Source organism: Microplitis mediator, chromosome 6 (genome assembly GCF_029852145.1).
Source record: "Microplitis mediator isolate UGA2020A chromosome 6, iyMicMedi2.1, whole genome shotgun sequence".
Taxonomy (NCBI): Eukaryota; Metazoa; Arthropoda; class Insecta; order Hymenoptera; family Braconidae; genus Microplitis; species Microplitis mediator.
Genome location: NC_079974.1, coordinates 1,161,710 through 1,184,860, shown reverse-complemented (window position 1 = coordinate 1,184,860; position 23,151 = coordinate 1,161,710). Strand labels below are relative to the sequence as shown.

The 23,151-nt window shown below is 31.5% G+C and overlaps 1 protein-coding gene across 2 annotated transcripts in view; it reads right to left on the bottom strand.

Annotated features, from left to right (window-relative positions):
• The window catches only part of LOC130669490 (dynein axonemal heavy chain 10-like), a 166,672-nt gene that overhangs the window by 102,596 nt on the left and 40,925 nt on the right, over positions 1 to 23,151 (bottom strand). For both annotated transcript variants that reach the window (XM_057472431.1, XM_057472432.1), the window contains exons 5-8: positions 9,321 to 9,578; positions 3,075 to 3,133; positions 2,747 to 2,980; positions 2,538 to 2,666 (exon numbers count right to left, since the gene is read on the bottom strand). In XM_057472431.1, coding sequence (XP_057328414.1) covers positions 2,538 to 2,666; positions 2,747 to 2,980; positions 3,075 to 3,133; positions 9,321 to 9,578 — 680 coding nt within the window. The remainder of the gene's footprint in view (positions 1 to 2,537; positions 2,667 to 2,746; positions 2,981 to 3,074; positions 3,134 to 9,320; positions 9,579 to 23,151) is intronic.

Here is a 23,151-nt window from a genome sequence, read left to right as displayed (position 1 = left end):
TTATACATGTATATAATTATTGCTATAAAAATAAAAAAAATAAAAAATTCGGGCGTGTGCAGGATTTGAACCGTGGACCTTGCGCTCGAAAGTGTAATTCGCTACCCACTGACCTAAGAGATTTAGTTGAAAAGTAAGTTTCATATGAACTTCAAGTAATAAAAATCTTATACGTGATAGATTCTTGGTCAACAAAATTTTAGATCTATGAGCAGACATGAACAGCCATGAACAGACATGACCAGGCATGAACAGGCATGGACAGGTATGAACAGGCATGATCAGACCTGACTGTATTTAACGCTTCAGACATGAACAGGCATGATCAGGCATGGACAGGTATGATCAGGCATGAGCGTATTTAACGCTTTAGACATGACCAGGCATGAACAGGCATGGACAGGTATGAACAGGCATGATCAGACCTGACTGTATTTAACGCTTCCGACATGAACAGGCATGATCAGGCCTGAGCGTATTCAACGCTTCAGACATGAACAGACATGAACAGGCATGGACAGGTATGATCAGGCCTGATCATGTCTAATTTCAGGCCTAATCATACATGAACAGGCATGATCAGGTCTAATTTCAGGCCTGATCATACATGAACAGGCATGGTCAGGTCTGATCATTTTTTCCCGGGTGCTCTGAATGTTTACTATATAAAATCAACTGGCTTTTTTATGTTTTGATAATTTATTTAAATTATTATAAGTGTTAAAGATTATTACAGTAAATAATGCGTGTTTCAATTCATCACATTTGTCAATTTGTTAGTGGAACACCTCAAAGTAAAAATTTTACCGGCGATGAAAATATAATAAATCACGGACACTTGTTGAACTTTGGTAAAGTTAGTGAGGACAATAATTGTTTAAAAATTATGATTCTTTGTCTTTTATCATCAAGTATTCGAGATGATCCGGATAAAATAAATGGTCAAGTTCTCAAAGGTGGAAGGATCGTGGGTATGAGTTTTCCTTGTTAAGTTGGTTTGATGGTTCATATCAGCATGTGGTAGCAAATCTGTTTTATTTATGTCAGCAATCATCAAAACGGTCGCATTTATCTTCATGATCCATTTTATTTTTCAAAGTAATCACGTTTGCAATTTTTCGACGAACATTAAAAAATCAACACTGTCATTTTTAGAAGCACGACTTTTACAACCATACAAACAATATATATTACTTTTACTTGTTTTTGATGGAAATTCCATGTTTATAAATTAGAAGTTTTTCTTTAACCCTTAAGGGCCACACGGGGTGATTAATAACCCCAGGCTTAAAAAAAGTGGGATTAGAGGTCTTAAACCTTTCAAATAAATACAATAAACACCATCTGTCGGTAACAGACATGTGTGAGATGTGACTTCACTACATAGAAAGCCAAAGAAATGCACAGTGGCGTTGTGAGCGTTCGTTTTATCGGCCTGGGGTAACTAGTTACCCCAGTGTGGCCGTAACCGCAGTTCAGTCACAATATTTATTTTATTTTTATCAACTTATTTCAGTGTCAATCGATAAAATAAAGGTAAGTTGTTCATTTTTTGTGGACACCATTTAAATATAGTGGAAACCTAAACATGCAAACATGCAAATAACCTTTTCAATAAGACAATCTATAAATAAATTAAGAAAAATATAGATAGCCCAAACTGGGAATCGAACCCAGACCAATTCAGTATCGCGCCGAGTGCTCTACCAGTTGAGCTATTCGGCACTATACTATATTCCATTCAATTTAATCTATAACTTATTGAGCCTGTATTTTGCCTCCATAGTAATTTTGCAAAATAACTATACTTTTTGAAGAATTGGTGGATACTGTTATTTTTTGTAGTAGTGGTATATATTGTGCGAACAACCCTAAAGTTTTAGTCGTTAATATCGCAAAATGGCGGAGTAATGAATTTTTTTGCAAAAAAAGCCATTTTTTCAGAATTTTGACCTATATGACCAGTTTTTAGAACGCCATCTATAAATTAACCAAGTTAAATCATTAGAAATATTGAAGAACTCGTCAACGAACATGACCCAATTAGTTAAAATTCTCAAAAACATTTACCTATCTTGTCTGGCCGGGTTTTTTAGCGTGGGGTAATGAGTTACCCCATGTGGCCGTTATGAGGCCTGAGGGAGGTGTGGCCGTTAAGGGTTAATTGAACGAAACCAATTTTTTAATTCATAGAAACACAACAATTTTAGAGAGAATTAAGTATTTATTATTTATATTAGCTGATAGACGGATAGACGTATAGATGTAAACATTCATGATTTAGCCTACTTTGAGTAGTTACAGTTTTAGCCACCAGTTGGCCTATCAGAATTCTAAGTTTCCCAATATTTATATATGCATCATATATGTAGATGTAAGAGCGCATGCCTTATAGTTTACTCTTTAAAGGAGAAATGGCATTCGATAAGTCGGAATTTCTAGGAAATTCCCGCTCCTCCGTAGACTAACCGTCCGAGTTGATAGAATTCGACTGTATTTATTAATCACACTAAAATTAACCCTCTTTATTTCCTTACCTGAGACTCTGAATCAATGGAATTGTCATCAGTTTTCATGATATTGTCACTATTAGCATGATCTTGATTTTCATATATTCGTTTTGGACTTTCGGCATATAACTGTTTTTCCATCAAAGGAGCAAATACCTTTTTATTTATTAAACAAAAAATCAATTAATTATCTGATTTCATTCAAATTTATAAGTATTCTACTAAAGCAAATTTACATTAACCAGCATCTCATTTAGAGATTCCAAAAAAAATCCATTTAAAGATCCGACCACAATATAATTTAAAATTTCGTCATCACAAGTTTCCTGAGAATCAAAATTTGGAATTTTTTCATCACTTGTTCTTAAAAAGTAAAAAAAATTGTTTTTCATTAATTCTGGATCGTTTTGAGTTAATTGACCACAGGTTATATGTATCACTGGAATCTCTATCACTTTATCAACTACTTTCTAAAATTATTGAAAATATTCAGATTTAGTTTATACTTTTTTTTTTATTATAGATACCTAAGTGTCGATCATTTAATTCAAAGTTTTTTTTCACCTTTGTAAGAATATATTTGTCTTCTTCGCCAGGGAGCGGCGCGAAGAGAGATCGTAGTGCTGTAGAATATTTTGTTTAAATTTACTTGTTCATTAATAAATAAAACAAAATTTTATAACCGTTTGTAAGTGAAACTCTACCGATTTCGAGCTGTAAAAATTGCTTTGGAAGTTCAATTTTTTTTTTTATAATTTGTTTATTCATCTTTGGTTCAATCTGCGAGGGATGTGCGAATTGTGATCAAACCGAATTTAATCGAATCTATTGATTCGAATTCGAAAATTCGGATCAGCTTAAAAATATTTTTATTTGATGGTGAGCTCTATTCACCTCTTACAAAATTTTGAATTATTAAAAAAAAATATCACAATTTTAAGTTGTTCAAAATAAAATTTTCGAATAATTCAAAATATTCGAATTATTCAAATTGAATAGTTCAATTCGGTTCGATAAGAATAATTCGTAAGTTCGATCTATTCGCACATCTTTAATCTATACACTGATAGAAAATTTATATTGACTCAAGAAATATTTTTTTGAGCCAAGAATTTATTTCTGAAGAAAACCAATTGTCTTGCTTCAAGAAATTCTTGTCTTGATTTAGATTTTCTTGGCTCTATAGATTTTGTATCTTCGATGGATAACTCTCGTGTCTTGACCCGAAACTATATTATCTTCAATCGATACTATCGAATTCTTCAAGCAAGACCACTTGTCTTCAACTAAAAATGTCGTATTATTATTTTAAGAACTTTAAATTTTTGGTTCAAGTAATAATTCCTTGATAGAAGATGTTTTTAAAGTAATGAAAAAAAAAATTTTTTTAAAAATAAATTTCTACTTTAACATATCTGAAGTAAATGAATGTAGTCCTAAAAAATCACTTTAAAACTTTTTATTTTTAAAATAAAAAAAAAAAGTTTTTTTTCAAGCTGAGTAAATTGATATCTTGATTTAAAAACCGCGCCATTCTCGAAACGAGTCGGTAATGTCTTAAACCTAGATTTTGCCTATCTTAATCCAAGAGCAAGAAATTCTTGAACGAAATATGTCAGAATTTTGTTTCAAAACAAAAAAGGCTTCATCGAAAAATCAAATTCTCAAACAAAGAATTTTTTTTCTCTATCCGAGAATTTCAATTTTTTGGTTCAAGGACTTATTTCTTGAATTAAAACAATTAAAAATTTTGAAACAAGAACCACATTTTGAAGAAAAAATTTTTCTTGAATCAAGATAGTTTTTCTATCAGTGTACCTAACAATATAACCAATAATCAATAATCTACTAATTTAAAAAAAAATTGTGTGGAAAAATAAACACGTTATCAAATAGTGTATTGGGTGATAAAAGGGATGAAACAAAACGATTTCAGACCAGAGTGAAGTTGGCTGACATCACCCGAACTTTAAAATCGTGATTCGTTCTGCGTCACACACTACATGTTTCGTGATTACCTGCATTGAAACTTAAAGTTTCAGTGTCAGCAGCCAGTCGGAAACAAGTTAATTTACAACCAATAGTGTAATCAACTATTAAGGTGAGCGTAAATTGTCATTTGCAATTTATAATTAAGCAGAAACTATAAATGCTATTTATGGTGACCGTCCAGCAAACAAAGTCGGATTGAAGTCCAATACGAACCAACCCGATTCAATGCGATTTTTGAAAACAGTGTTTCGTGTTAAAACGCATTGAATCGGATAGAATAAATTCGAGGCAGAGTTCAACTTACCGACCAAGTCGGTAGTCCAGTCGATGCGCACGAAAAAATGGTCAAAGATCATTTTTTCGGTGGGTAAAGATTGATTTTGAAAAAAATTTTCTTAAAATACTAGAAAAAATATAAGGAAAAAAGTTACCATAAATTTGGAGGTGGATCATATTTTTTTTATAAAAAAATTAGATGTAAAATGAAATATCTCTGAAAGTATTGAGAAGTTGTCGAGACAAACTAGTATCATTGTTTTTGGGATTTAATAACGAACAAAATGAATTTTGGACGAAGTCTCTACGACGAATAGTTGCTGAGATAAAAATTATTAAAGCGCGAAAAACGAAAAGGCGCGTCATTTCATCCGCGCGCGGATAAACAAAAGAGTGTAACTCGGCAGCAAATCGATATTTTTACAATTTTTTTTTTATTCTCTTAGTAAATCATATATCAACCACAAAAAAATTTGGTAACTTCCAAAAAAATTTTTTCGAATTTTAAATTTAAAAAAAGTAAAAATTACTTTTTGTTAAATAAAAAATAGAAAAAATGAAAAATAAATAGAATGACCTAATGGATAATTTTGTTTGAACCATTACCCAAACAATTACGGGTAATGACAGTTAAAAAAAATGTTTTTTTCATAAAAAAACCCATTTTGAAAATTTTTGAAATTCATCAACAATTAAAAAAAAAAAATATTTTTTTTGATACGACAGAAATTCTTCTCGCGAAATTCTGAATCGAATGGTATATACGAATTTTTGTCGATTTTTTGAAATTTTACCTTTATAATTTTCAATATAAGGACTTGGTAACAAGTTGGTAACAAAATTTTCTGTAGTTATCCAATACTAACGTGTCGGGTCTGATCGTATTAAAACGGATTGAAAAACGGAGATTTCAAAAACTGCATTGAATCGTGTTAAAGCGGATAGGATGTTGAATCCGACTCAATCCGATCCCGTTTGCTGGGCGTCTCTTTTTTCTCATGCAATAATTTCCTGCGACAAAATTTCTCAGCAATAATATCTCAAGGCATAATTTCTCACCACAAATATTTATTGGCGTAAAAATTTCTCCAGACATAATTTCTCGGGGGAGAAATTTTTTATGTGAAATATTTAATTCTGAAAATAATTTGGGTTTAATAAAAGCCGGGAGCCATATTTAATCTGGTGTTGTTTCTTTATCGCTCTGTTGTATGCTAACCCCTCTACTAGTTTTCCATACCCTCTACTATCTGATAATCACTTTACTACGATAATGAAAATTATTTGAAAGTTATTTAGTATCGTTTCTTCAGTGTCGTTGACCATTTCGTTACTCTCTTAATTTGAATCAGTGAGAAATCCACCGGTTCATTCAGGGAGTAAAAAAAGTCACTGGTGAATCAGTGAGATTCAAAGTTGCTCACTGGTAAACCAGTGAGTATTAGGATCACTGATTCAAACCAGTGCGAAATTTAAGTACCTCGAGTGTCCGTTATCAACAGCGACCTATGATTAGTTGTACCGGTTATAGAAAGTTATATATAACCTGATGTTTGTTTATTAATGTCGATTGAATTAATTAATACATCTCAAGTTAAATTGTGACCCTACCCTGGTCAAAAATAAAACTTGATTTAGACTTGGTCGTCTTAAATTGTGACTAATTAAGACCAATTAAGTCGAAACCAAGGCGAATTTGTGTGAGTCACGTAAATAATCATGCCCTATATGTATAAGTTGGGCTATGATGAAAGTTATATGAGCTCACTCTGTTGAATCAGTGAAACTCACTGGTAAATCAGTGGAATTCCTCACTGATGAATCAGTGACTTTTATGTACACCATTAAAATTCACTGGTTAACCAGTAAAGTTCACTGATTCAACAGTAAGCTCGGGTTATTCGGTACTAATCCGGTACGTACGTGTTTATAATATCATATGTAAAGTAAAATCAAAATTTTATGGTGTTGTTATTATCTAATATTATTACGTTTTTAAAGTAAAGTATATAAGCAATTCAGTTAAATAATTTTAGCGTTCTATAAAATAGTATGTTCACTAGACTGGGCCAAAAAAATCGACTATTTTTTTTTTTAACGATACTGTGTAAATATTATTTGGGATGACAAAAAAAAATTATTGTGAAAATTTGAGCCCTTAATTTTGATATTAAGAGGTGTATCATCGCAATTTTTTATTTTTTTTTTAATGAGCGGGTTTTTGTCTCATAACTCTCAAACCATCGAGATAAATGAAATCGACTCAGATACATTTTTTGAAGGAAATTTAATGTTCTACAAAAAAGATCTGATTGAAATTTTTCGTCAGATGAACCGTTTCCTTATAATCATGCTTTGAACATTGGTATGATTTCAAAATTTGATTGTTCAACTTTGGAATTTTGTAATTCATGTAAAAATAAGTTTCTGGGAAAAGACAATGAATATTCTTGAAGGAAATTGAATGCTCTACAAAAAAAGTCTCTTAACAATTTTCGCTAAATTCACTCCTTCAAAAGTTATTCAAGGTTGAAGTTATGTAAAATGACTTCAATAATCTTGAATAACTTTTGAAGGAGTGAATTTAGCGAAAATTGTTAAGAGTCTGTTTTTGTAGAGCATTCAATTTCCTTCAAGAATATTTATTGTCTTTTTCCGGAAACTTATTTTTACATGAATTACAGAATTCCAAAGTTGAACCATCAAATTTTAAAACCATACCAACGTTCAAAGCATGATTATAAGGAAACGATTCATTTGACGAAAAATTTCAATCAAACCTTTTTTGTAGAACATCAAATTTTCTTCAAAAAATGTATCTGAGTCGATTTTGTTTATCTCGATGGATTGAGAGTTATGAGACAAAAACCCGCTCATTTAAAAAAAATCGAAAATTGCGATGATACGACTCTTAATATCAAAATTAAGGGCTCAAATTTTCACAATAATTTTTTTTTGTCATCCCAAATAATATTTACACGGTATCGTTAAAAAAAAAAATAGTCGATTTTTTTGGCCCAGTCTAATGTTCACAATATACTATTTTATAGATATTGAATTTGAAATTGTGATTAATTTATAGTAATAAATAAAAATGTTTATAAATATAGAAATTTTTAATGTTATTTTAACAATCATTATTTATATTTGTGCTTAAAAAATGGAGATGGAGAGCGTAGCACCCATATAAAAAATAATATACATTTGGTATGTAGAGAAGTTTTAGTGGTGAGTAATTTTGGTTTTGAGAATTTTTTGTAGCGAGAAATTCTTGTGTTGGATCAATTTTTGTTTGAGTAATTATTGCTGAGAAATTTTTGGATGAGAAATTTTTCCAGATTTATAAAGGCAAGGAGCCGCTATTTATTTGGCGAACTAACAGCCGCTACGAGTCCGTGCCCATAGAACCCTAGCATTTGGTTCCTCTTATGCAGACCTATCTGGTTCTATAGCACCAATTCCATGTATTGGTCGACATACCACTTGGCCAAAAGGGGACGTGGTTTCTTTCCCTGCCTTCCTCAGAAGACGCCCAGTAAATGATAAGTATCAGAGTTGAAATTGAAGATCCCTTTAATCAGCAGGTAGAACATTATTTTCCTCTTTCCAAGGGATGAAACAAGTTCATTTCTGCCCGCTGATTGAAGGAATTCGTAATTTACGCGTTTGCTAATATTATTCCTCAGAAGAGGTTTTGGCGCCCTCTAGGGGTCGTCAGACCAAACAAGTGCCACCCTCTACGTGGGTTCTGAGACTATTACTCCAACCATTAGCGGTGCCCGCATGTTTTGCACCTTGTAATATGTGGCAACTCCGTGGTTGCAAGAAGCTAATAGGCACCTCTGCGCGGGCGAAGCAAACCCCTTTTGACTGTCTTAAATATCTAAGGGTAATAGCGTGTATACAATACTATTACAAGCTATAGCTAGCAAGTGATATTCACTTGGTGATGACGCTAGAGGGCAATCTTTTAATAGCTGCCGTCCTAAATCCAAGTGGAATAATGTGGAAGAAATCCTTTCTAGGGTATTGAGTTATGCTGCAATTCACCACTTATCTGCAGCCTGTAGACCAATACAGGGAATTGGTACCATGGGGACCCCATTCCAAGCCCCATTTCGGCCAGAGTCTCTTTATTTCCTGGGATGGAAGGAATAGGGGCCCGAGTGAGGTAGGACTCGTGGTGGCTGTGGTTAGATACCACACGCAATGGGGATTTTTTATTATACCCCCGGTAAATATCCGCTATTGGTTTCGACTGCGAGAGTCATCTGGGTAGAAGAGATGGGACTTCGCAGCGCGTGTGTGCCCAAAAGGGCGAGGAAACTGCTTCCGTGGAGGAGGTGGACTTAGGTCACGTTACTTTAATTAATTGCTAATATTATTCCGCGGCACTGGACTGAAATTAACTTATTTTGACTGGCTATAGAGACACTAAAATCAGAAGTTTCGGTGCTGGTATCCTAAAAAAACGTCAAAGTAGATAAAGTTCCACTTACAGATCGCAATTAAAATCTTTTATTAAAAATTAAAAAATATTACACTCTCCGCGTTTCATTGTAGTCTTTATTTTTTGCGAATTTGATTTGCCAACGACATTTTTTTCTTCATAATCTTCTTGAGTAGCAGACTCTTCATTATCTTCGTCATCATCAATATCTAAATTCATGTGAGTTGATGTTACACCAGAAAATAATGTACTGAGGGTTTCATTATTTCCTTCATAATTTTCATCTTTTTTTCCTTTTTTACTTTTTTTTCCTTTCTTTTTCTTTTCTTCATCTGTTTTCTCTATTTTTCCTTAAAGAATCAAAATTCAATTTTTTATATTTTTATTTTATTTTATTTATAACTGGTATAAAAAAACAAATTCTAAAGAGGTGCAATTACACCTGTGCTTAGAACCAGTACATAGTATATAACAATTATACATAAATTAATTATACATAAAAACATTATTATGAACTAGTCATAACTTTTATTAGAGATAATAATTATTGGTTCTTATTTCTTATCCAATTACTACACTTTTTTTTTAATTGCTTCTTAGAACACATTAAAGTTTTCATGCTGTTTGGCAATTGGTTATACACGGAAAGAAAATTATGGGAAGTTTTCCTATGCATTATGGGAATGGTTTCCATAATGGTATGGGAATAGTACCACTACTACTATAGGAATGGTTCCCATATATTATGGGAACCATCCCCATAATAGTATGAGAATAGTTCCCATACCATTATGGGAATGGTTCCCATAATGATATGGGAATGGTTCCCATACCATTATGGGAATGGTTCCCATAATATTATGGAAACCATTCCCATATCATTATGGGAACCATTCCCATATCATTATGGGAACCATTCCCATAATGGTATGGGAATCATTCCCATACTATTATGGGAATGGTTCCTATATTGGTATAGGAATTATTCCTATAATATTATGGGAACTATTCCCATAATGTTATGGGAGCCATCACTATAATATCATAAAATTTTTTTTTTGCACAATAGTGTAGAAATTTCCCGAAATTTGAATTTTCTTGAATGTTTTGTGCTGACAAAAAAATCTTATTAAAAATTTTAATGTTTTTTTGCCAAATACGATTTTTTTTTTCAATGTTTGAATTTTTGTTTTTATGTTTAATAATATTTCTGTGTATTGTAGAAGTGATTACCACACTTCTTTAAAATAATTTTTTCATAATATTACGGGAACCATTCCCATAATATAATGGGAATGGTTCCTATAATAGTATGGGAACTATTCCCATAATATTATGGGAATGATTCCCATAATGGTATAGGAACCATTCCAATTGCATTATGGGAATAGTTCCCATACTATTATAGGAACCATTCCCATAATATTATGGGAATGGTTTCTATAATTTATGGGAATGGTTCCTATAAATTATAGGAACCATTCCCATGAATTATAGGAATGATTCCCATAATATTATAGAAAGTATTCCTATAAATTATAGGAACCATTCCTATAATTATAGGAACCATTCCTATAATTATAGGAACCATTCCTATAGTGTTATGGGTATCATTCCCATAATTATAGGAACTATTCCTATAATTATGGGAAACATTCCTATAATTATAGGAACCGCTCCCATAATTTATGGTCGTAATTCCTATGATGGTATAGGAAAAAATTTCACAGAATTATGGGAACCGCTGCCATAATTTTCTTTCCGTGTAGATTTTTAATGCTACATAATATGCATTTTTATAGCTTATTGATTTATTAATTTTGGGAAGGACCAGCAACTTGGATCTTGTATTAACAACCTTTTGTAGATATAGGTTTTTACACTCTTCATAATAGTAACATATAACATTTACAATGAAAGCCTCTTTTATATTTAGAGGAGTAGCAGTGTTTATATTACATGAGCTAATTTTATTAAGCAATTTAGGTTGGATGGAGGCTACACTTTTGACAGAGTTGTTATAAGCACCACCCCAAGCTATAATGCCATAGTTAATGACACTTTCAAACAGACCATGATATAGTTATTGGCGTAATTAGTAGAGTAAGTGATACATAATGTGTCAGCGCGATGCGTTTAGTCGCAGGTGCGCAGGCACGAGCGAAGCGAGTGCATACTGCGCACCAGAGACGAGTGCTAAACACATCGCGGGTGATGGATTATGACTTACCCTACATGTTGCGCCCATAGTTTTATTCAACTCATATGCGCTATTCACGTTTTATTAATCGCCTAAAAAGCGAAGTCTCAATAGCTGTTTAGTGACATGGTGAAAAAAAAACATTCGGCATCACAACCTTGGCTACTCAATGGCCCGGGAAAAACGGATTAGATCGGACCAGATATAATTATATCTGGTCAGATCTAATTATATCTGATCAGATCTATTTATATCTGGTTAGATATGGGATTTGAGATATAATCAGATCTAGTTATATCTGATCAGATCTAAACAGATATAACTATATCTGAATTGAAAAATACATCAGACCTAATCAGATCTAGTCATATCTGATCAGATCTAAACAGATATAACTATATCTGGGTTGAAAAATTCATCAGACATGAACAGATCTAGTCATATCTGATCAGATCTAAACAAATATAACTATATCTGAGTTGAAAAATACATCAGACATGATCAGATCTAGTCATATCTGATCAGATCTAAACAGTTATAACTATATCTGGATTGCAAAATACATTAGTCATGAAAAGGTCTTATCATATCTGGCCAGATCTAAACAGATATAACTATATCTGGATTGCAAAATACATTAGACATGAAAAGGTCTTATCATATCTGGCCAGATATAACTATATCGAAGTTGTCAACAGCATCAGATTCGATCAGATCTGATTAAGTAGTTATGCATATATTATAGTAAATCATATAAAGGATGAATAACAATGGGTCTTTAATTCTTTAAAAGAATTTTTTTTTATTATTTTTATTTAAACATTCTGAGATTAAAAAGTTTCTAAATTGAGTAGTGACTCAAAGTCTCGCACTGGTCAAATTTGTTGACGCGTAAACAATTTTTTTTACTATCTTTATTCATATGTTTAAAACAGTTATTTTGAACGTAATTATTAAATTTACTATAAATTATTAAATTGAAGCCTAAAAAAATTGCTGACTAATTATTGTCTATTACTACAATACAAATTATATTTTAATATATATGTTAATTTTTATATTGACCTATGATAAGTGTGTAAAATGTTTAATGATTGAATTAAATAATTTAAGTAAATTTAATAATAAAGTTATTTATTTAAGTTTAAAATATATTGAGATTGAGCTATAACTCAAAGATCTCACATTGGTCAAATTTATTGACGTGTAAACAAGTTTAGCTCGTATTACTTTCATTAATACAATTTAAGTTTAGGAATTTTTAATATAAGTGTATGTTTAAAAATGTTATCTCAAGCGTAGAATGAGAATAAAAGACATATCTAATTAACAATAATTATCTTTCCTAATCCATAATAGCATCTGGATTTTATACATAAACATTTAAAATTTATCTAGGATAATAATAAAAAAAATAGCAACTGAAAGATCTAGGTAGAGATCTGTTTGAATACATCTGGTCAGATCTGATTATATCTGGCCAGATCTCGTCAGATAGAGACAATTTAAAGATATGACCAGATATGACCAGATCTAATAAGATTAATTTTTCGTTATATCTGGTCAGATCTGAAAAGATTATTTTTTAGTTATATCTGGCCAGATCTCGTCAGATAGAGACAATTTAAAGATCTGGCCAGATCTGCTAAGGCAGATCTGGCCAGATCTTTTTATATATGGTCAGATCTAATCCGTTTTTCCCGGGGGGTAACAACAGGGAATTGTAATTACCCTATTTTCAGTAAGAGCTTGAAAGATAGTTACGTTTATTTTCATTACGTCACAATGGCCGGGATAGTAGACATCTTTATTGTGTTTTGACAAATAATTTTGCACCAGTCGGTAAACGGCCATTTAGGGTTCGCATTTTAGGCATGATAAAACGTGAATAGCGCGCATGAGTTGAATAAAAAACATTATGACTAATTTGAATTCCGTGTACTTTATGCTTATAAGAAATTAATCCTTGTCCCTAATTGTTTTTCCACGTGTAGAAAAAAAATTCTATGAATTTTAATTAAAATAAAAAAATAGTACAGCACAAGTCTCTAGCGCTTCTATATTTATTTACATATATAAACTGATTTTATAAATTTATAATATTTGAAATCATTGAAAAATTCCTCCGTTCAAAATTTATTTTTTCAATCGAAATTATCGAGTCTAAAAGATTGTTGGAAGTAAATAATTAACAGACGATAAATGTCAGTTGTCAGTTAATGGCGTTTTAACAACATTTATATAATTAAAGCGCGCATTAATTGGAATTGAATAACAAGAAAAATTTTAAGCATCAAAGTATTTTCTTTATTCACTGTCTTGACGTCAATAAAATTGTGCTTTGACGTCAATTGTTATCAAGCATAACTAATAAAACGCGCTAATGATTTGTTAAAAACAAATGATCAAAACTTAAAAGTAATTATACTAGCTATTAAGTATTCGAGTATTCCGATGACAAACTGTATCAAATATTTCACTACTTATTCAATACTCTAGCGGATCCGAATTACGGTAAATACAGTGATTTACCGTAATTTACGGTGCCTAGCAGAATTACCGTAAATTACGGTAATCTACGGCAAGTTACGGTAAATTGCCGTAATTTACGGTAATTCTGCTAGGCACCGTAAAATTACGGTAAATTACGGCAATTTACCGTAATTTGCCGTAGATTGCCGTAATTTACGGTGAATTACCGTAATTTACGGTAATTCTGCTAGGCGCCGTAATTTACCGTAGATTACTGTAATTTACGGTAATTCTGCTAGGCACCGTAATTTACGGTAAATCACGGAAATTCACCGTAATTTGCCGTAGATTACCGTAATGTACCGTAGATTACCGTAATTTACGGTAAATTAACGTAATTTACGGTAATTCTGCTAGGCACCGTAAATTACGGTAAATCACTGTATTTACCGTAATTCGGATCCACTAGGGTATTATCCTATTATTTCAATCACAATATTAGTCATCGTAATTTCCTCATGTTTTCATTATTGATTTTCGATAAGTGACAAACATCAGCCCTAAGAATAACAAACATCTGTCAATCAGAATGGGAAAGTAGATTTACATAAATCAACATGAAAAAAAAAAATCAGCCTATCGGTTGACCCTGCAGGCCACCCCCAAAACTTCCCGCTGCTTTCGAACTCTTTGATTCGCAAATAACTGATGTGTAACATTTCTTTCTACCGCGATATCTCTCGAACAAATTAACCGATTGAGATCACTAAGGCGGCAATGGACGCGTTTTATTAAGTTCTAGAGCTGATTAGATTTTGAGGTCGATCGTTTAAAATCGTTTCGGGGAATTCAATAAAAAACTGAAAAAAAAATTTTTTTTTTGTATTTCTTTAATATCTTAGAGTCTTTCTTGTCGATCGATCTCAAATTTTCAAAAAAGTTGACAGCCAATAAACTCTTTCGATTGTCGCAAGAATCATCTCAATCGGTTGATTCATTGAATAGATATGGAGGGTTTACATCTATACACACACACACACGCACGCACACATACATACAGATAATCGGACATCATCCTGAAAATAGTCAGAATAGCTTCCTAGGACCTCAAAACGTTTACATCTGATGATAATTCGATTTTCGTAAATCGGGATGAAAACAAAAACTTCCCGAACTTTCGAAAATTTACAATTTTCTTAGCGGGAAGTTAAAAAACGAAATTATTAAAGACAAATAACTTATATACAATTTAGATGTAGTGAAGAAGACATTGCATTCATTTTTATGGTCAACAATAAATTGAGTCAGCTGAATAATTCCTGAAAAAAAATTTTTTCTCCAACTTTGGAAAACTTGAAATTATACAAAAATTATTATGACAATTGTAAACGAAAATTGAAAACAATTTTAAAAAAAATTTATTTATGAAATTTTTGGGTGGTCTGTTTTGCCTGCCGTTCCTTTACTTTGATAACACAAAAATAGCTCATAGTGTAAAATTAAATTAATAATAATTTTAAAAAATGAATAATAAATTTTACGTAGTGTCTAAAGATACAGAAAAAAAAAATGTGTTTGAAATAGCCTACCGTGCCGCCCGCTTATTCTTTATTCTATCCCACCTATTTCTGTACACTCATCCACGTCGTAAAAAACAAAAACATTTTTTTAATGATTAAGTTATTATCAGTATTTGGATATGTTTCTCATATATGTGAAGCCTCGTGTTCGAACCTGATTGGATAAAAATTAAAAAATATACACAGTAACATAAAACAGGATTTGAAAAATGATACGAATGTGATCACGTGCAAAACATGTCTTCTAGTTCAGTATAAAAGCCGAATTATTTTGAAGCTACTTTAAGTTTGGACTCCGCTCTGCTAACTGGTACTTCGATATTGAAATATTCAATTATTAAAGTCATAATAATTCGTCATGATTCGTCTAACAGTTTGCTGCATTCTCATCACCTACGTTGTCTCGGTAAGAATTAAATTTTAACAAAATGAAATATTCACTCTTCATATTGGAAATAATTTTTTTATCATTGATTATGCTTGTAAAAATATTAATATTAAATATCGTTCTAACAATAAAATATTTAAAATTTAGGTCAATTGTCAGCCTTTACCTGAGTCACAACCATCTCAACGTTTGACGTTATTGCAACAAATAGAAAACTGTGCATCGCGAGAAATTGATGGAGAATACATGGATCATAGCCCTTTCGAATTCGAGATATCATTTAAAGCGCCAATCAATCCCAACAATGAACCTTTTACTCCGGAACAACTTAAAGCAATGAGAGAATCTGCTACGGTAAGAAATCGATAAATAGTTCACTTTTAAAAATTACTAATCTGTTTATTGATTGCTTATATGTGATTTATTTTACATTCAACAGATAAAATGTGCAAGTGATTTCTAATGCTGTGGATATGATTCAAATTAGCCGCATACAAGAAGCTAATTATGCGATTAATTACCCGGTTTCAATTCATGAATGCATTTGGAAATTACTTATGTCGTATTCTTTATTTGAATTAATTGATAAATTTGTGTAAAATATTATGGGTTACCATAATTAATGTTTCGAAAATAAATTAGATTAAACAAAATAAAGATACTTGAATCATTTAAATTAAATAAACAATTTGGGAAGGCCCATTTTTCCCCTCTCTCCCCTACTACTACGGACTGAGCTAAAACCGTGTTGCGGGCTTCAACCCAACATTATACTATAGTCTACTAGTCGAGAAGTGAGTCTGCGAAAAATCGTTAAAAAACTCTTTAAAATATGGCGATTGGTGCATTACTCTCTAAAACTAAATAAGTGAAAATTCCACTAATTGAAATAATGTTCTTGAAATTCACTACAAAATTAGTGATTTTGAATTAGATTCACTAATTCATTAGTGATTCCCCGGATTCTACAATGATTACTAGTGGCGCCTCGCTTAAGGACTTTTTATTCTGTCATAGAATTATCAAATTCAGGGCAAAATTAATTACGATAATTTTTAAATACAACTGAACAGTAGTAATTAAGGTAAGTTAATTAAATAAAACCTAATTTAGTTGCTAAATAATACATTTTGTTATTTTTTAATAGCTTTATATTTTTACTCCAACTTTTTTTACCGAACCTTAATCAAAACCATCATTGACAATAGATTCAGGTTATGAGTATAATTATGATATAAATATTTACCATACGAAAGTAATTTTAATTGTTAATTTAGTCGATCAAGTTGCTAAAAAAATTTTATAATCAATTACAAATAATACTCATAATAATAATAATATTTTGATACAATATTATTAGCAACGATACAATATTTTTCCAAATAAATCCTCGTCAACAAGTGAATTAGTACATTTTTGACTAATTCAATCAAGGAAATTTTCACTAATTCTATATGTTGTTTTTTTTACTAATTCAAAAAGTGAATAGTCACTAATTCATACACTGAGAGAAAAAAACGGTTTTCTGAACTAAGGAATCGTAGTTCACAGACGACTCAGCTATTGAAGTCAGTTTCAGTAACTAATACGCCACAGTAAAGTGCTCTACGACTACATAGTCGTTCTTACTATTTTTAGTTACATATACTAAGATAGCAATAATGAACATAACTAGTTTAGGGAAAGTTTTTATTACTATCAGTTTAAAGTTAACATGACTATAATTTATATTGTAGTAAGCAATTTATTCTTAGTCTAATAAATATTAAGATTATTGTGATGTTAATAATGTACACTTAGTTCTTCAGATCATTTATAATAGTAGCAATAAGTATTTGTGTCTAGATGTACACACTAGAAAATCGAACTTTCTGCGAATGTACTAATTTGACTTATTGTAACTAAACATTCATAGTTACCATTGCCATAATTTAGTATTGCAAGAAACAAAATTATTTAGCGATCTGTAGTGCAAATTTTGTTTTATTGTTACTGAATTCTTTTTTCTTTAATAGCCAACATTTATGTGATAAATACAGAAAATTTGTTTTCTATTACATTAAATGTACTTGATGTTTTTCTATTATTACAAAAATTATTTTAGGAAACATTAATGTTAAACATTAATGTCATGATGTAATTTAGTACATACTATATTACAATCAAAAATGATACTAGTCACTCTGTCAAATAACAGAGAAGTACTAATGCCAGAATTGTTCTCAAGCTTGGAATATAATACTTCTGAAATAAGTTTCTTACCAGGGACACTACAAAAAGTGGGCGCGATCTAGTGGCGAGCACCGAACTACTCCCAATGCTGTTGCCTTGCTCTGATGACTTCCCTCTCCTCCATATATATCTTTTCTCCCAAGAAATTTATCCCTTAGTTTAAGCAACTATTCTGTGTTGGTTGGAGCATGAAAAGTTCTTCCGCTAAATAATAATACTCATTGAGAGAAATTTTATTTTCTTTAAACAAAAAAGTGCAGATTGCTACAAAAAACTAATACATCTTACTTCAAAAAAATATCTAATATTAAGAAATAAAAACTTCTGTAACAAGTAAAAATTTATCTTGAATTTTTATCTCGAATCGAAATATTTTTTTTCAAGTCAACATATTCCCACGCTTAAATCGAAAAATTTTTACTTATTTAAAGAGTTTTAATTTCTCAATATAGGAGATATTTTTTGTAGCAAGATATGTTAGTTTTTAGTAACAATTGCATTTTTTAGTTTGAAGAAAATAAATTTTGTCAGAATAATTACTATTTTTTTAACGCGAGAATTTTTGTATGCTTCAGCCAAAAAAAAAAAAAAAAAAAGTTGTTTAAGCTAAAAGGAAAATTTATTGGGAGAAAAGATATATATATCATCTTGATTGATTTTCATTTTAATAAATAATTCCGAATTGATTGACAACAAAAAATTTTTACACGCCCTTTTGGTATAAAAAAAAAATTTTTTTTCACTTTTTTAATCGATCTTCACATTTTTAACAATTCGGAATTGATAAGCAAAAAAAATGTTTGATACGCTTCTTTGGCTCAGCAGACCCAATAAGGCGTATATTTTGCAGTACGCACTTTTGGCATTAGGATCGGAATTTATAGCCAGGGAAACTAAATATTAATGGTATCCATAACTATATTCCCCTTGAATTTTTTTTTACAGTTGATTATTAGTCAGCAGAAATATTCTATAATTATTAAATTAACTGGAAATTGATTGTTTAGACAACTAAGATGAAATAGTACGGTTGATACTTTTGTCAGTAGTAAAAGAAACTAAATAAATGCAGTTCTATGAGACGACGACTAAACTCTTAGTTGAGTCAACTATTAAAATTATTTCTACCAACTATCATACAGTCACTAAGCTAACATAGTTACTGTATCTATATTATGTTAATCGACCCAATGATAAAGGTAATATTGTGTTCACTACCCAACCTTGATTTATAAAGATTGAAGTTTTGTAGTGACCATAATGAGGCAAAAATAGTTTCTTAAATTTAGTTAATGTAACTATTTTTTCGTGCTGATTCACACTAGTATATAGTTCCAGTAACAATAAAAATTGGTTAGGGAGACTATATTTTTATATCTGTCGCTGAATAGTTCAGGTTACTAAGCACTTTTCTCTCAGTGTAGTCGTATACTTTGGACAATTTAGATTAGTGAATATTCACAAGTAATTAGTGGTTTTTCACTAATTTAGTTTTAGAGAGTAGTTTTGGAATTTAATTATTTCTTAATTATATTAAGAATTGTAAATGATGATTTAAAAAAAAGAAATCTGAAAACCGCCTGACCCGGCCAGCCCCAAAACTTCCTGCTGATTTCGAGCTCAGGGAGCTAAGAAACATTACTACTTGTAAATTTTTGAGCTCTTTGAAATCAAAAGTTTGTTACACCGGTGAAACATACCTTCACTGAAAAATTAAAATTTTTGTCCGACGATTTCTTTGTATGGAATAAACGGATTTATAACAGGGATACTGCTACCTTGATCGTCCTTAAAAAGGGCGCCACTGGAAGTATTACAGTCTTCCAGAACCGGATCTTAATGTTCAGGGTCGTTGTAAAATCTGATTTGTAAGAAAAAGATGAGGAAGGATAATTTATAATTAGTTGACACTTTATCTAGAATAACAATTTTAACCTTTTATTTATATGACCTTATAAAAATTTTCATTTTACAAACCTCGTTAAATCTTATTAACTAACGTCAACTACCTTTGCCGATTTAAAACAATAATTATTTAGCTCTTAATTAAGCCACTACCTTTGGCTATATCACACACACACTTAACTGAGTCCCCTGGACTTAGTACACACACACGCGACTTAACTAAACCTTAACTTAATCCTCCACGCGGTCACCAAGACCCTCTACGTGGCTATAACCTTTTATTTATTCCCGCGCAGTCACCTTGATCCTCGACGTGATTTTAACACTCACAATTTTAATTATCACTAACACTAATTTTCACTCTTAACTCACACATTCTTTTATCAATTTTCCTTTTACCAATATTAAAATCCTTTAATTCAATTCACCGTTTAAAATTACTCATCAATTAATATACAACTAATTTCTTATAACGTTAACCTTCCTTCATCAACAATAAAATTAAATAACTAAAATTTAGTTTGAAGATATTTTTATTAATCAATTAATTTTTAATTGACTGCCTCACTATTACTTTTATTAATTTTATTTTCAATAATTATCTGTAACCACAATAGAATTTACGTCAGTAAATTTCAATACCAAAACTGGCACCGTACTCAATTCTTCCAACTTCGCAAAACTTAATTATCAATTTTCACGTTTTACTTCACGACACATTTAACGTTATAAATTATTAATTGATTTTATTTAATTTATGAATTAATTTATTTATGATTAAATTTACTCTAATATTAAAGACTAGTTTATTGGCTAGATTGAGAATGAATTTCCCGGCACGCGGTCTCTTGAATGGCCTGGAAAATTCTATGACGCAGTAAATCCGGCCATGTTGTTTGGATTTTTCTAGAAGCTTCAAGAACACTCGATTGTTTAGCGTCTGGCTGACGAACTTATTTTTACGCTGATTAATTAATAATTATTAAATAATTTACTTAGTTCGGCCTAGATGCGACGATCACGTGATGAACACGACGTACGATTTTGTGTGACTATTAATTAATTAATTCTGGCCCAGGCCTACAATTAAATTAATGAATATCCGACGATTTTATTTACAGCTACGACTTGTATCCAGCCTTCGTCTTGGTTTGGTCCCATTAGTGTAATTCTGGGTTATTTGTCTGTACCGGTCCTTGTCGTCTCGTGGTCTTTTCCTTGTTCCGTCTCGGTATTCTCGTAGTTAATACTCTTGAAAGGGCTCAATAGGACTTCAAACTGATGACATTTTGAGGTGAATCGGACAAGTGGTTTATAAGTTATATGCAAAAAACAAAAAACAAACAAAATTTTAATCTTTAAAATCTAATCAACTCTAAGTTTTGGTGAGCCCTTCCGTTTGCCATCAAGTACGTTTAAATCGGTTGATCCGTTCCAAGATATCGTCAGACAAAAAAAGCTTACACATACGCACACACATATACACACGGACAACTATCCGGGAATAGTCAGACCCATACAGGAAAATACGACGGAGCCATATATGGGCCACGCTTGGCGCAATGCTGTCGATCTCTGGCCCAAGCTTGTAAACCCGCTTTGGCCCAGCTTTGGCAAAAGTCTGGGATGATAACAGGGTGCCAGGCGTGGTTGTTACCATTGGCCCAGGCATCATTGCCAAGGCTGGCCCATGCGTGGTGGCCAGATCTGAGCCATACTTGTTTGCCAGACCTGGCCCATGCTTGCTTGCCAGACTTGGCCCATGCATCGACAAAACAAATAAATTTAATTTAAAAAAAAATTTTATTATTATTATCCTAATAGAGTTTGTGATCATTAACGTTTAAACTATTTAAGTAAGGTAAATGACGGGAAAAAACTCGGTGAAAATTCTGCTGGGCTCTGGGCGCGAACTGCCGTCCATCTGATCGCTAGGTTTGAACGGTAGCTACTGGACGAACCTACTAATGTTGAACTGAAACTTTTATATGCTGTACTTATTCATTTTACTACAACCACTTGGTTTTATGAAATATGAAAAGCAATAAAATCAATATTTTCGATTAAGAAAAAAAATTATAATTTCGTATCATTTTTATTAAAATTACATAATTTTTAAAAATAAAATTTATTAAATTTAATTGATTATTTATCAAGAACCCAGTTGAATTGTCTTGCTCTACCACCAATATTAAAAATAACATTTATTGTAGAAATTCATGAGTTATTTCTTACTTAAATTAATTTTTATAACTAGAATTATTAAATTACGGCTGTTGATTGCAAATAACAACGAACTAAAATATATTTCAATTATTAGTTGTAAATAATTTAAATCGCAATATTATAATATTTATTAATTAAAACTTATTTTAATTCAAAAATAAATAATTATTAATTTAAAAAACCATAATAATGAGTTAATTGAATAATTAATAAAAAACGAGGGTTTACCAATTCTGGCCCAAGTCTGGCTTGCCATTGAATGATCAAAGCAGGGGAACCTAGTCTTGGCTTAAATTCGGGTGATCATTGGGTAGGCCAAGGCTAGGTTACCCAGTCTTGGTCCATGTTAGAGTTACCATCCAACGGCCGACGTTAGGTTACGCAAACTTGGCCCAAGTTAGGGTGGCTCTAGGCTTGGCCAAGGCTAAGTTATTTAGTCTTGGCCCAAGTCTGTTAAAAACAAATTATCAAAACTTAAAAGTGATTATACTAGCTATTAAATATTCGAGTATTCCAAGGACGGACTATATTAAGTATTTCACTACTCATTAAATATGATCCTATTATTTGAATCACAATATTAGAATTAGTAATTTTCTCATGTTTTCATTATTGATTTTCGATAAGTGACAAACATCAGCCCTAAGAATAACAAACTTTTGTTAATAAGAATGGGATAGTAGATTTACATAAATCAACATGAAAAAAAAAAATCGGTCTATCGCTAGACCCTGCGGGCCAGCCCCAAAACTTCCCGCTGTTTTCGAGCTCCTTGAGCTCGAAAATACTTTTGTATGCCATTTTTTTCGAAAAAAACCGTTTTTTAGCATTTCTCCCACGATATCTCACGAACGAATTGACCGATCTTGATAGTTGAGGCAGCAATCGACGTATTTGATTGAATTCTAGAGCTGATCGAA